The 14,922-nt window shown below is 39.0% G+C and overlaps 1 protein-coding gene across 1 annotated transcript in view; it reads right to left on the bottom strand.

Moving 5' to 3' along the window:
• The window catches only part of RORB (RAR related orphan receptor B), a 44,714-nt gene that overhangs the window by 4,103 nt on the left and 25,689 nt on the right, over window positions 1-14,922 (bottom strand). Inside the window, exons 5-8 of the mRNA XM_062599796.1 lie at window positions 6,783-6,904; window positions 5,341-5,473; window positions 3,342-3,449; window positions 2,066-2,176 (exon numbers count right to left, since the gene is read on the bottom strand). Of these exons, the coding sequence (XP_062455780.1) occupies window positions 2,066-2,176; window positions 3,342-3,449; window positions 5,341-5,473; window positions 6,783-6,904 (474 nt within the window). The remainder of the gene's footprint in view (window positions 1-2,065; window positions 2,177-3,341; window positions 3,450-5,340; window positions 5,474-6,782; window positions 6,905-14,922) is intronic.

Raw genomic sequence — 14,922 nt, 5'->3', positions numbered from 1 at the left:
TTGATCCAAAGTTCATTAAAGTCAATGGGAAACACATTTAATTACTTGAATAGGCTTTACCAGGCATAAGGCACAAGAGCCTCAGAGCTGCTGGAATGGTTCTGTGACTAGATATTGTTGGCCAGCACTGTAATTTGCTCTCCCTTAGAGAATTACCTGGGAAACGATTCTGGACAGAAATCTGACCTATTTAAACTTGGCTAGAAATCACATCAGTGATGCTCATTCCTCAAATGAGATGTCCCTGTCTTATTCAAAGTGCTCTGAAGTTGGTAGCAATAATCTTATTTCTTCTGTCCATCTATCTAGCTCCTACTTTTCCAATTTCTAATACTTTAAGAAAACAAAATGTAAGGTAAAATACTGCCTAGATTTAAAAAAAGGCAAATACAGATCCTGCTTACAAGGATTCCAGCACCTTCCTACCTACATTGGTTTCATAATAAGAAGTGAGCTGCAAACATCTAAACTACCTTCTGCTACCTCTATTGTTAACATGTTCCTGAGGAACTTCACAGTCCAGACCCCAAATAAATTTCCAGATTGCTGAAGGCAAAACTGATTTGCTCTAACATGCTACTATGGCTACCCAGGAGCAAGCCCTGGCTGCAACTGTACAGGGTAGCATTCAGTGTGCTATCACACTGCCAGTCATAGTGCCATGATCACATAATCACATATCATAATCACAGTGCCAGTCATAGTGCCAGTCTTGTCGTAGTCACAGGCTTGGTCTTCTTAGGTGTAGGAGAGATAGTGGAGAAGGACTCCTCAGGATGCTGTGTGTCCAGCTTCCCAGAGGGAGCCACAGCACCCCAGGGGGGTGGTGTGCAGCCAGACTTCACTCCCGTGTACAGCTGAGAGCCAGCCAAGGTACACACGTGGTGGGAGCTGGCGGGCCATTTGAGCCCCTCAGCCTCATGGTATAAGCAGCCACCAGCTCATCCCTCTCACCTCGGAGCAGACAGTGCACCTCCACAAAGACTGCTTAAAGGGAAAATAAAAGGAGCAGAGTCCTTTCAGGAGGTGTTATTAATGATGAGAATGAACATGTTGACACCATCTGTGCTTGTCTAATTCTGACTAATGTAATCTCCACCACAGATGTGCAAAAGGGCAAAGTGACCTAAAGAAAGCCTTTAGCAGAACAGGTTGGAAAAAAAATTTGAAGTGGAATTTTTTGCAAAGAGCTTTTAAAATATTGTTATTAATAGGAGTTAGGGGGTCTACCTCCTCTGAGACATGTTTAAAAATTCCACACTAAACTGTGAGCCTTTTTACTAGATCCACCTTCTGAGTCAATCCAGTCACCAAAGCCCCTTTTCTGTGGTCAGACAGCCTGAGCTGATCCACAGTATGCTTGCCTGGGAGCAGCTGTGGCGTGTGATGAAAAAGAGCATGTTGCCCCAGGAAGCATCAGGTCTTACCTGGGACTAAATTCAGAGAGGCCTTTGTGCAGTATTTTACAGCTCTTGCTCTCATCTCTACATGAAAAATCCAGCTAGAGTTATGGACTCCCCTCTCCTTGTGCCATTAGAAGTTGGCCTTAGACTGAAGGAAAGAGTTGAAATCTGGAGCTCCCTGTAAATCCAAGGAGGAACATACATCTCTTCAGACACCACACTTCTGGTCTGCAAAACCTGGCTCCAGGTTGGTCACCACCATTCCCAACCGTTATAGTTCCTTTTGTCTCATGATAGGACCCACAGATGCTAAGATCATCCTTGGCTCAAATGCAGCCAGTCTTTTCTTATGGTTTAAGTTCAGGTAGCAAACAACTGACTTGTTTGTTTGTTTGTTTAACTAAGTGTTGTATAACTGTATAGTCTACCTATCTGAATTTTCATGATGAGGTCCTCGCACTTCCAACCTATTTCCAATATATCTAACTGCTGATCTTTTTCCAAAAAGAGTGGGTGGTACATTTGGTTAGTCCAGATATTCTTCAATTGTTTAAAACACCAATTAAAAAAAGCACCAACTGTTTAAGTAAGTAGAAATATAGATGGGCAAAGATGGAAGAAAAAAAGAGGGATTCTTTGTGGTATCTGGAATGACTAATTACCTGGTGATATCAGAACAGCAGATGAAAACAAGGCAATCTCCTCTTCAGTCAGCTGTAAGGAACATAAATTCTTTGCAAAGTCAAATGCTTCATTCACCAGATCATCCGAACCTATAGACAACAGAGGACAAAGTCAACGCTAGAAATTTATCAGCTTTTGATTTTGACTTGAAAATTGGCTTGTTTTGGTGTCACAGCAAATTTGGAGTCAATGTCTACGTCTAAAACAGGTGCCTTCCATCAGCTATTAAAATTCCAACTACTCTGAAAACTGGCTATTTCATGTATCACCAAATATCCAGTGAAGCACAGAAGCTATCAAGAATTAGGGCGCGAATTTTTCCAAAAGCACACAGAGATCTCACGAGTCTTTTTTTCCCCGTGAGAAATGTTTTTACTAAGCAGATATTAATCTAAAGGGCATAGATGAACAATAAATAATTTTAAATAGATAAATAAAATAAATATCTTTCACATATAACTTGTATTAATAAACAGCACAAATATTTTTGAGGATTTGTGAAAGTATAACAATTATCAAAATAAATCAACTAATGCATATTAACATATGTAATTGTTCTATTTATGAAATGTAATGCTATGCTTATCCATATGCTAATAATAAAAATATATACCCCATGGTAATATATGTAAAGTAAATAATTCTCTCTGAGTTTGGTCCTGATTGCCTCGTGATTAAATTTGCTGTTGATGTATTCATTGCTGTTAATATTATTTAGCTTTTAATATTTTGGGTAGCACTCAATACCATATTGAGAAGTGAAGCAATTGTTTTAACACATGAATCTAAATGAGCGTAAAAATTTATGCAGATTCAGAGGATTTTAGTTAAGTCCCTTGATACCTTTTTCTGTGGTCCATCTTTTTAGTCTCCTCATTGATGAAGGCAAAACCAATTCTTCCCTTTACTCCATTTGCCCAACACAATCAGTGGGAGTGATTTTATACATCACACATAACTAAGCTGTGATGACAAATCACTTTTGTTCTACCACAATTTATTTTTTCAATTTTTTTGCAATTTTTGGAGGACATAGTAGGAAATTTATCTCATAAATCTCTATCATTGCTTTTTTTTCAGCAGTTATCTACTGTTAGCAGGTAATGGAGCCACTTTTCTGTTCAAGTATGGAGATTTGGAGGTTTCAGGATTCAAAATTTACTGAAGAATTTCACGGCATTCACTACTCCTAGAAAGATAAATCTGCTACCATTTGGCTCAATATAATGTTTGAAATGAAAGAAATGAACATACCCAAGGCTTTAAACATTTGCATCCCTCCATACTTTCCTTCAAACAGAACAGTATTGTTGAGTGGGTTGAAGGCACGGCACATTCTCACCAAAACCACTTCTAAGCAGCCTATTGGTCACAAAAAAGAGCAAAAGCGCCACACATTACTGCAAAAGTCAGAACATAGGAAGTTTCGAGAAAATATTTAGGAAAACATCAGTCACTAGAAACATTAGCAGGGACAGACACTCTTTGGAGCCACGTAAATGAGCTCTCTCTCAATGAAGGAAGCAATATTCCTTTCTTGATTGACCAGAGAAGAGAGAAATTTCCAGTCTAACCTCACCTCATTTTTTTTTTTTTTTAAGTTGACTTTCTTCATTGCATCAAATTGGTAGCCTGGACTTATTTTGAATTTAGGGATTGAATATTTTCCATTATAAGTATTTTCTTCAGAAAATTAGGCATTTGTTGAGACTTTTTAAATAAATATTTTTAATACAAAAAAGGAGCTTCATCCTATATGGATAGGAATCCCAGCTTCATTTGGCTGGAGTGGGGGAAATATTTTTAGAGAGAAAATAAAAATTAAAAAGCTATCAAAAATACCCCTAAATGATGTTTTCCTTTTGTTTCTCTTATTTCACTTCCAGATTGAGAAACAGTCATAGAAACTTCTTTTATTCTCCTCAGCCACTCTTATTACTCCCGATACGTAAAACATACAGTTTGGAAAAAATAAGGGGAAAAATAATTTAAAATTTATTTGAATTCAAATTTCCCTATCTAAATTCAAATTTCCTGCAAGAGAAACTAGAGATTCTTTTACACACATATTTTTGAGTGAAAAGTCCTGATTTTTCAACTTCTTCTGCTTAGCATTAACAGCAAAATGGAAAATAAAACCTGACATGTTTAGACACGCTGACGCTAACCAGAGTTGTCCAACCGTATGGTCAAATATATCTTTTTGCTTAAGGTGCAATTGTGTTGTTAGCTTTGCCAGTCAAATGGATGAAGTTACTTTGGATGCACAGGCACCTGCAGAAATTTTGGAACTCGTATGAGCTTTAGAAATCAATCTCACGCAAAAGACCCTCTTTCTTTGCAAGAGACTGTGTGTGCTTCCTCGATCTCTCTGTATCCCTCCCTTTTTGCACCTGTGCCCACTGCCTCAGGTCAGCCCCGCGCTGACCCATGACCTCTGGGTACGATGTACTGAGTTGCACCGACTCTCAGATTTAATGAAGAGCTCTCCCAGAAACGGACAGCACTTCTCATGCTTTGATGAGCTGCCTTGCCCAGCACCCCACCTTTTGCATGACGAAAGAGTAAGAAACTTACATGATAAATGCAGCTAATTACCAGTAGTAGTTCACTTGATAACACCGTTTTGTCCTTCACAGTTTAATGGTGTTATCACACAGTCATGATAAATCTTGTCAGGGAAGACAGACACTCCTGAGCCCAACCATCGGGCAGAAATCCTTGTTCCCTGTGCCTTTTCCAGCATGCACACGCTCCTAGACATGCTCGGAGCACCACCGGAGCCGTAATCCGCTCTCATCTCTCCCGACACCAATTGGCGCCAGCAGGGATTTTTCCTCCTGTGTGCTGGCTGGAGGGTATTGCTGCAGCCTCATTAGAAAGATTAGAGATGACCACAGAGGCAGGCCTGGTGAGCCAGTGTTCGCTCCATTAATGACACATGGGGATTTTAAGGTGTAGCAGATGACTGATTTGGCCAGCTGAATTCACAACATCCTTCCACTACATGTCAGGTTGGAGACTGCGGTTTCCACAACGATCTTGTGTGTGGAGGGGTATTAAATAACCACAACTGACTGTAGAGGATGAGGACCAGAAGGAAGCAACACTATTGACATGTTAACGTAGCCAGTGATATAGACTGAAGAGTCACCCTTTTTTATAATTAAAATGAACTCCCAGACAAGATGACAGAGTACACTTCTCACGCACTGCATGCTAAGCGGGTCTCTGGTCCTTGCTGTTTACCCACCTGACTTAAGGAGTAGGATTTGGTCATTCTGGCAGAGCTCCATGAAGCCGGTTATCCTCTTTGCAAACTCCACCACGTACTGGATGGCATGAGTGATCTGGATGGCACACTGCTGCCACAGAGCTTCTCTTGTCTTCCCAGAAACGCAGAGGAGAAAGCAAAGCAGTAAATGTTAGCCCATTAAGGACTTCAGGTGGCTGGGCAGAAAAGCACAATTCATAGTTTTTGCCCAAGGCAGAGCTAGGGCACCTCTAGTTATTAAACTGCCTGACACTTCCCATTAGAAGGTTCTTTTCACAAGTCATTTGTCCCAGAGAGGCATTGCCTCTTCAAAAGGGGGACTGTACTGGCCAATGTTACAGTGTGATTTTAATATTGGCTTTTGTGTAGGATATACAGACAGCGATAAAAACAATGTAAGCTCCTGGGGAATTGTTAGCGAGAAAGCAGAGCAATGCTGCTAAATCACCCAGCAGAATATTTCTTCTAGCTTAAAACTTTTTTTTTTTTTTTTAAAGGCATTAAAGTGTCATTGCAGTCTGAACAGTGATTACACCAGGTTTATATCCCCTTGATAACTACTTCCCTTGTCCACATTTGTGTGCACACGCACACTGATGCTGTTGGGTCGTGTGCCATAGCTCTGCAAGCTGTACTGTGTTTTTATTCCTGTCAGCCCTGAAAAGACACAACGCTTTCAGGGAACAACCTGGACTCTCTTCTGACTTTTGCCTGATCAACTAATGTGTCAGCTGAATTCTGGTTGCAGAATCATTGTTAGTGATACAAGCAAGGAGGCATGCAGGACACAGCTCGGTTTCTGTGGGCTGGACTACATCTGAAGAGCTACTAGTGAGCAGTATCCTGAGCCAGCTTGACCTGCATATCATGGAGGTAGACTGAAAATGTAATCAGATCAGTTTTCCAGTCACTTTTGAATAACTGCCCTTTAAGGAGCACTTTGTTTTCATCAATATCTAATGTCTAGAAGTAACAGACATTTACTTTGCTTGCAGTGAAAATATTTATTATTCACATGAAAAGAGGACACAAGTCTAACAGGTTTCAAAATGACACGAAACAAAATTATGTAATCCTATTTTCTGAAAACTCCTCCAACAAAGAGCCAATCCTGATGACATTAAAGTCAACTGAAATTCCACAAAAAGTTTAGGCCTATGGCAATTGTGAGTGGAAAGCTAGATTCTACAACCACTCCTAAGATTTGGCATCAGCAAACATTTTGACAAGCTAGAAAGCTGTTGCTCCTTTTTATGAACTGTCACTCCTCCGCTTTCTGTAACTAGGCTCCTTAAAGGCATTTAAAAGCTTATTTTTAACCTCTTGGAAAAGAAACTCATCAGCATGTCCTTGCCCAATATGTTATATTGCTAACTGTCTCAAACGATGGGGAGAAGAAAAAGCATATTACAGGATTGTACCTTGCTCTGGTAAACCTTAATTTCTTCATATGTGTGAGTCTGCCATGCTAGCTGGTGTAGTTCCTCCATTGTATATTGACACGTCTCCAAATGAGATTTAATGATATTCTGTGCAATTCGATCTGAGAAGGGGAAAAGAAAAAACAGCTTGCATAAAACATCCCAGTGAACAGTGATTTGCAATAGCAAAATGCTGAAAACATTAAATTTTCAGAAATTTTCAGAAAAAAAACATCCTTTCTTTCCAGTGGTACCTTTCTAACTCACTCTCTCTTTTCTTATTTCTGAAAATGTCTGCTGCAAAATGTTTCGGTATTCAACCCAAAACCGGAGGATGCTCGACTTTTTATGGATTTGCATATGAAAACAACAGGTCTTGTGAAACTGTTTGGATGCTTTCATTTTAGAAATGAATTTTTGTCGCTGTGTTTAAATAAACATGGTTTTGAGACCCCAATCACTTCCATCTGCCACGGGTCTGTACAGCTGCCCAGTCCTGGCAGCTTAACTCTGACTTGAGCATTTGCATGACCTTGAGGCAATTCAGATCACAGAAGCAGGAAGAGAGATATCTGTTTTTCTCAAGTTATTTTTTCAGCTGGATCAATTTCTGATTTAGTTTACTGGGCATGAACATGCAGCCCGGTGCTAGTAAGGGTCAGAAGCTGGAACTAACAGCCTGGGTTTTAGAAGGAGAAGGGGGAGGAATAGATTCCACTATTCTGTGACAACACAAAATTAAGTTACTTTAAAATTACTGTGAAACCACAACCTTATAAACTACTGTGTGACATGGAATACCAGATATATGGCGAAAGTGTAGCATTCAATGCTGGCCTGAAATCCCACTGAAATTAATAGCAAACTTCTCAGAGAAGAATTTGAAGGTAGGTCTTTGCCTTTCATATCATGCAAGGGGATAAGATAGATTTTCACAGAGAGTTTCGAACATGAGTTCATTAAATGTAGAAGCTGAAATCTCTGGATAAAACATGCTATAGGAAGAGCAATGATTCCTTAACTTTGCAGCTCTGAGATCTATATTTCTAATGAAGCTTTAGGTTTCAGCTTGAATAAATCACTTAAGTGAAATACCTTTTAACAAGGAAACAAGTGGAAGTCATGAGACTGAACTGACATGCTTGCCGCAGAACCTCACAAAGCAGGGACCACATTTAAACAGAAGACATTCAAAAAGACATTGGCAATGCACTGGGCAGACCCGAGCATGGGACATAAAAAAGACCATGTCATTATTTATTCATTCATATCCTCAATAGTTTGAGCACTGTGGGTGACTTGGTGCTCAGGAGCCCAAAATATGAATGTTTCTTTGGTCTATCTTAATCAAATTTAAAAACATAATTTAAAAATGAATGTATATATGTATATGCTCACTGTGATCACTGCTATAGGAGTTATCTTTGAATGTCTGTTTTACTGACACAGTTAGCAAGCTGAAAGTCAGTGCATGAGTGCTGAAAAAAAACACACAAAAGACCTCCATTCTTTTTACTGACAATGAAACCTGCCCAGTGCAATCTTTATGGGGATCACTTAACAGGCTAGTTCTATCTTTAGGCTTCCTGATGGAAGAACCGACTAAGGGATAAAGAAAACTAAAAGTGTGTGTTAGTGAGTGAAGGGATCCATCCACCGTTCTTTCACAGGACAGATGAAAGTCTCATCCCGTAATGGTAAGTTTCTCCTCTTTTCTTTTCTTTTCTTTTCTTTTCTTTTCTTTTCTTTTCTTTTCTTTTCTTTTCTTTTCTTTTCTTTTCTTTTCTTTTTTCTTTTCTTTTCTTTTCTTTTCTTTTCTTTTCTTTTCTTTTTTTCTTTTCTTTTCTTTTCTTTTCTTTTCTTTTCTTTTCTTTTCTTTTCTTTTCTTTTCTTTTCTTTTCTTTTCTTTTCTTTTCTTTTCTTTTCTTTTCTTTTCTTTTCTTTTCTTTTCTTTTCTTTTCTTTTTTCTTTTTTCTTTTCTTTTTTCTTTTCTTCCCCCCCCTTTTTTTAAAAAAAAGGTAAAAAAGCCCTTACAGATAATTGGGCACATTAGAATAAACAGATGATGAAGTTTAAACAGCTTTTTTTCTTAAGCCAAATTAACAAACGTTGTTTAAAGAAATTCAATTCAGGAAAAAGTTTTTACAAACACAAATTTTCAGATTTTAACCCCCAGTATGTTCTGTTTAAGTGCAGTTTCAACAGAATCAGCTTTCTGGAAATATCCCAAACCACAGTAAACCCAATTGCAGAAATTAATCAAATTGAGAGATTTTGCTGTTTATGTTACTGGAAGAATTTAACCAGACGAAATTGAAGTATGGACGAAGGAACAGGTTTGTATCTAAAACATCTCTAAATGGTATATAATTTTAACTTGTGCTATACTTTCTCTTTATGAATAGCAAAGGATTTTGCTCTCTCCCTCCAAGGGCTATTTTTCCTGTTTTTTGTGCTTCCTAATCCAGTTCCCTTAGCCTCACCATTCATTGCATAAAGCAGCAATTATCCACATTCTTGACACAAAGAAAATAAACCCTGGCACTACTGCAGAGCCAGATTTTGAATCAGATAAGGTGGCCTGAGGGCTAACAATCTAAAAATAAGACCCTTTCACTTCACTGAATTAAAAATATATTTGATTAGCCCTGCTACTTTACTGTGAAGATTCCCTCTCCTACTCTTTTACTCTTTTCCTATCACTTGCGTATTTACCTTGGGACCCAACAGTTGAGTGGTACTTCAAAAACTCCTCAGTATTTTGTGGGTTGGCATCTTGTTTTACCCCCCATCCAGCTGTAAGCAAAGTTATTTTCTTAGATACTTATGCTTATGTTAAGCTGACATTAAAACTCATTTAAATGTTCACAGGCCTTAAGGCAATAACAGTAAGCAGCAGCACTGAATGTGGCTGTCCAAAGAGGAACTAGATGCAGGACAGACTTTGAATGTTTGTGCCATGGGCTAGGCAAGGCACAGCATGTCATGGAAAGGGTGCAGTTGCTCTAGGGGACAAGGGCCTGGCTGCTTTCTTGGCTGGCTGATTAGAAGACAGTGCATGCAGCAGAAGGAACTCCAGCTTTACGCAAATATGGCATTTTGCATAGTACAAAAAGTAAAAGAAGTAAAACTTGTCTTGGCTTCTCTGAGGCTCCAACAACATAAGACAGGCAAAGAGGCAGAACAAAGAATGTAGTGCTCAAATGCAAAGTCCACTGTCTTTTTTTCAGAGGTTTTCAACTAGATTTTAGCTTTTTTTTTTTTTTTTTTTTTTTTCTCTCGTTGCTAGCGATGTGGAATGAGTTTGCACTTCTGCAATTCCATGTAGAAAGAACTTAATGACAATCACTAGAAATAAGGTATTGACATCTAGTACCAGCCTGTCCTGGCATGCAGCACAGGTACTATGGTGTACCCAAAATACAGTGAATTTCTGGGAGACTGGTATGACCTGACTGCTCTGAAGTGTTGCTGGCAGCTGAGTTCAATATACGAACTCCTTTAATAGAACTACAAATAATGAGAGAAGGAAAATGGCTCCATGCAGCAGGAGGAGAGCTATCGTCTCAAAGCAAAAGCTGTGGTCTCGACCCTGTGGAGGTATCCTGCCAGGGCGATGCTAAGCAGCCAGGCCCTCCTGTCCTCCAGGCCAATACTTCATTTATTAGGTCTTAACTTTGGTTCATTTAGCTGTCCACCATCGTGAGTCAACAACCATTACCAAGAATCACACTGGGAGGGCTGCAAGCACTATGAAAGACATCATCATTCTTGTGACCTCAGTGTGGGCTATGTTTCCAGCTGAAATGTTGTCAGCCTCCATTTTGCATAAGTTACAGCAAATTTTAAAGATTTACTTTATGAGAAGGCAATTAAAGGTGATGATGCTGACCACTAAGATATGAAAACCAAAGTTTGCAAAGAGTATTTTACAAAGAGTTATCTGTAAGTGTTGAGTGAAAAATAGTAATTTCAACTCAAAAGAAAGTTCTGAACCTGTATAATAGTATACCGTCAGTATTATAATAAATACAGCTGTAAAGTGTAAGGCTTTTAATGCATATTTACCATAGTATGTAAACAGAGATTTTGTCAGGTGCTTCATTCATCCTCTTTTGTTGTCTGTTTGTTGGATTTTTCATATTGGGCTGTACCACTTATCATACATCATGATCACTTGATACTACATTATGCCATGAGAAATTGATGGCCATAGTATATATTAAGAGATTAATTCTGTTTAGGAAACATGTCCTACAGAAAATAGTAAGTTTCAAGCGACTAAACTCTAGCATGCATTGTGACATGCCAGCACTTCCATTAAACAGTTTGGTTTTTAATTTGAAGTATTCTTAGTATTGGTACTCTGAAATTGTTCATGCAAAGCAGACACATTTTATACAAATGTTATGTATCTCTAAAAAAAAAAAATTTTTAGAAAGACATCTTTGATCCCAGAGAAGTAAACTAGAAACAACATAATCAATCAACCAAATAATAATTTTAACCAATATGAGGTCTTGAAAATCAGAAATATTCAGACAATATATACACTGGAATAATTAATTGTCTTGCATATCTGTTCTGTGTATGTCTGACTTGTTTTTTGTTATGGCCCACTATTTTGGCTGTAAAGTCTCGTCTGTTTTTAGGGGTGACAAAGAAAGTTAGATACCATTGGCTCATAGTGATTCTAAATTTCCAAAGATTTAAAATGAAAACACATCAAAGGAGTAAGTGTGGTGAGAATCTGCATTAAATCACAATGCAAAAGGAAAAAAAAAAAAAAAGGAGTGAGAGGTTACAACATCTATGATTTATGGAATGTCAGACTTTAGTCTGAGTACATCACCTACTTGACAAAATACACCCTAAGAAACCATGTATCCTATCTGAAGTGTTCTCCTAGTGAAATATAATATTAAAGGAAAGTTGATTTGATAACTTTGTCTTTTGGATTGCAGAAATTCCTACCTGGCAGTAGAACTGGTTTCCCTGCACAGAAAAGAATGGGGAGTTTGACAAGTTCAGCTTTTCACAGAAATCACCAAAGCAATGGAATAAAGAAGAATTTAGTTATAGGCTGTAGTTCAAACTCCCAGACAGCAAAACAGTTCACCTAAAGACTGACAACGGCACTGAACTGGAACCAAAGTCATCACTCCCCCTCCACAGATGAACTTGATCATATCCCAATGAAGGCAACTCACAAGGAAGAAAATGTATTTGAAACGTTTTAGATACTTTCAGATAATTGCTGATTAATGAGGAAGATATGAAAACTCAGTTCGTCACCAGACAGCTAAATGGGAAAGCAGAGGATTTGGAACAGCTCCAGAAAAGTAGCTAGGGAGGCAGGGAATGAGGCTAGCCGCGAGGGAGCGAGCCCGCTGACAGCTGCATCAGTGCTCGGAGCAGGTCCAGAGCAAAGATGCCGCTTTCAGAAACCCAAAGGTTTCTTCAGAGAGGCCAAACTGACCTCAGAGCTCTGCCGTGGATGCAAATGGAAACGCTCCCCTTCCTGTAACAGAAGCTCAGAGGCTGGTGATTGGGCCCTAAAAGAAGTTAAATGGATGGACGGACAATAGGACTTATCGAATAACAAGCCCCTACTGTGCAAGAGGCATTAAACCTTTTGTTGCTCTGGTTCCTGTCACCTGAGGAGATCTTGAAAACAATAGCCTGTGCTTTAACAGCCCTCTAACATGTCATTTCCCTGTTCCACTTCTCTCCTGCCAAACCTTACTCCTGAACACCTTGACAAAAATTATGGTAGGAATTGGAAGGAAATAATAGAAAATGAAACTTAAATCAGAAAAAGGGCAATCTAAAATTAAAAAAAAAAAAAAAAAAAAAAAGAAAGACTGGGAAGCAATAACTTGAACAATACTGATATCTAGTTTGTAGGAAAAAATAATAGTACCCAGACAGATACAGAATGATAGTGGACTTCATGATGCAGTGGTGCAATAAGTGGTCAAATATATAGTAGGATATGTCCAGAAGAAGCTGAAAATTGTAAATGTGGAAGCTAAAAGATTATCTGTCAAAAAGACTCTTTCTAAATCTATGATCAGTTGTGGGTTTCCTGAAGGGAACTGCGGGGAACTTTTATGATCTATGATAGAGTGGATAGAGTGAAGGTTGAGAGACTCTATGGAGCAGAGACTGGACGAGGAGGAGAAGGAGGAAGAGAAGCATGAGAGAGCGGTACTGGTCTGCTGGAATAATTAGCTTTTAAATTCAGTCTGGAGCATGGTAAACTCTTGGTGGGAGTAAAAAGTGAAACTAGCTTTGGTGAGACTGGCCTGGTCTATGGTGGGTCGGGGTACATCACCCACAGGTCCCATGCTGCCCTCTCTCCCGCTGTGCTGGGCTGGGAGAGCTTGGCTGCCCAGCACCAGGGATGTGTCTTCTCTAAGGCTGGCTGTCTCCTTCATCTGCCAAGCAGCTTCTTTTCAGAAAATGAGTGGGAAATTAAATCTCTGAGGCCTCTGTTTCCCTTCCAATGTGAGGTTGGACAACAGTTAAAAAAATACTGGGGAAGGAAGCACCTTACAGAGACTAGACAAAGAGTGAGACTGCACAAGGTCTATTTTATCAGCAAAATTGACCAAAAGCATATGTTGCAAGGGAACAGTAACAGTGGATGGGTTATGCCTTTGTGGCAGAGATGCGGGACTGCAACTCTCAACTTCTGGAACAGCAAGTGACCTTCTCTATTTCCAATTTCAGCTACTCAGCTGGGCTTTTTTTATTTTTTTTTTTCAAATTTCTTATTTTAGGCCTTAGTAGACACCTCACAAAAGGCACTCTCCAAAGGTTACAATAGCTCAAGTATGCATCGCACTGGTGGGTTAGGAGCTGCTTAAATCCAAAGTACATACAGAAAAACGAACATTGCAACCTAGATAATATAAATCAGCACAGCACAGACCTGCAGGGGTCTCTCCTCAGCTGATGAGTCAGTCCTTCCTTTTTAATGTTTTAATGTCAGAGATCTCAAGCTACAGTATTGAGGGAAAACTCACACTGGGGGTCAGCTTCAAAACCAGTGGGGATGGGTGCAGTAACTCCATGGACTGAGCACAGCTTTCACCAGCTGTGAATTTGGCCTGCTAACTGGAAATTATCCATAGACTTCTGCAGTGGCTGTTTCCTAGAGGCTCTTTAGTTCTTTCATTTGTCTCTCTTCTCTCATGAGAGGCTCTAGTTTTTCTCAGCATTCCCATCTTTTGCACTGGGAGCTGAAGAACTTTGAAGTGTGCCTCCTAAAACACTGATAATCATCCTCAATTAAAATGAATAATGAAATTTTAATTTGCCACTTACCCTTAGGATCTGGTTGAGTAGCTAAGAGCTCATCTCAGCTTATATCCTAAGTTGAGCTCTCGCAGGGATCCACTTTGAATTAATGCTGCAGTAACACCGCAGCTTTGGCTGGCTGGCAGGCTGCTGTAAGCATGGCTATCCAATCCTAAAACTGACAAAACTCACTATATATGTTGTAGCACCCGAAGTAATGCAGGGCTAACAATCGCGTTACCACTCTGCTGAACCCTAATTCAACAGCAATGTGGCTGTGACATGCAAAGTTTTGCAAAGTGATTTCCTTAAATAGATTATATGAAGAAATTTTTAGGTAGGAGTGGAGGCAGTAATGCACGGAATAGAGTAGAAGTATGTTCTGCGGTTACTTTCCAGCATGAAGAATTTTTAATATGAACTGACTGAGAAATCTTAAAGTTTCTGGCAAAAAAGTGGGAACATTTATCCTAAAAACAGTTGCAAAAAAGCACATCCTATTTTTCATCTGTCCTTACCTTCTTAACATAGTAATATAAAAAACATTTCTTTCAAGTATTGTTACAGATACAATAGCAAGTTTCAAAATCTACTTCTATTTAATAAATTTCTACTGCTATTCGATATGCAGCCCAGGAAGACAACATGAAACATCCAAATACTGATAAAAATCTAGAAGTGTTTGAGTTTTGCTCAGAAATAATCCTCTCTTGGGTTGAAGTTATTGAGTGCTTAATGTCAGGAACAGATTGCACAGACAGTTATGCATGTGAATTTTGTATTTCCCCTCTCTCTTCAGATAAATCACTGTTTCATTTGCCTTTCAACAGGAAAA

This window comes from Rhea pennata, chromosome Z (genome assembly GCF_028389875.1).
Source record: "Rhea pennata isolate bPtePen1 chromosome Z, bPtePen1.pri, whole genome shotgun sequence".
Lineage (NCBI taxonomy): Eukaryota > Metazoa > Chordata > Aves > Rheiformes > Rheidae > Rhea > Rhea pennata.
The sequence above is the reverse complement of the archived record's forward strand: the minus strand, read 5'-3'. Positions and strand labels throughout refer to the sequence as shown.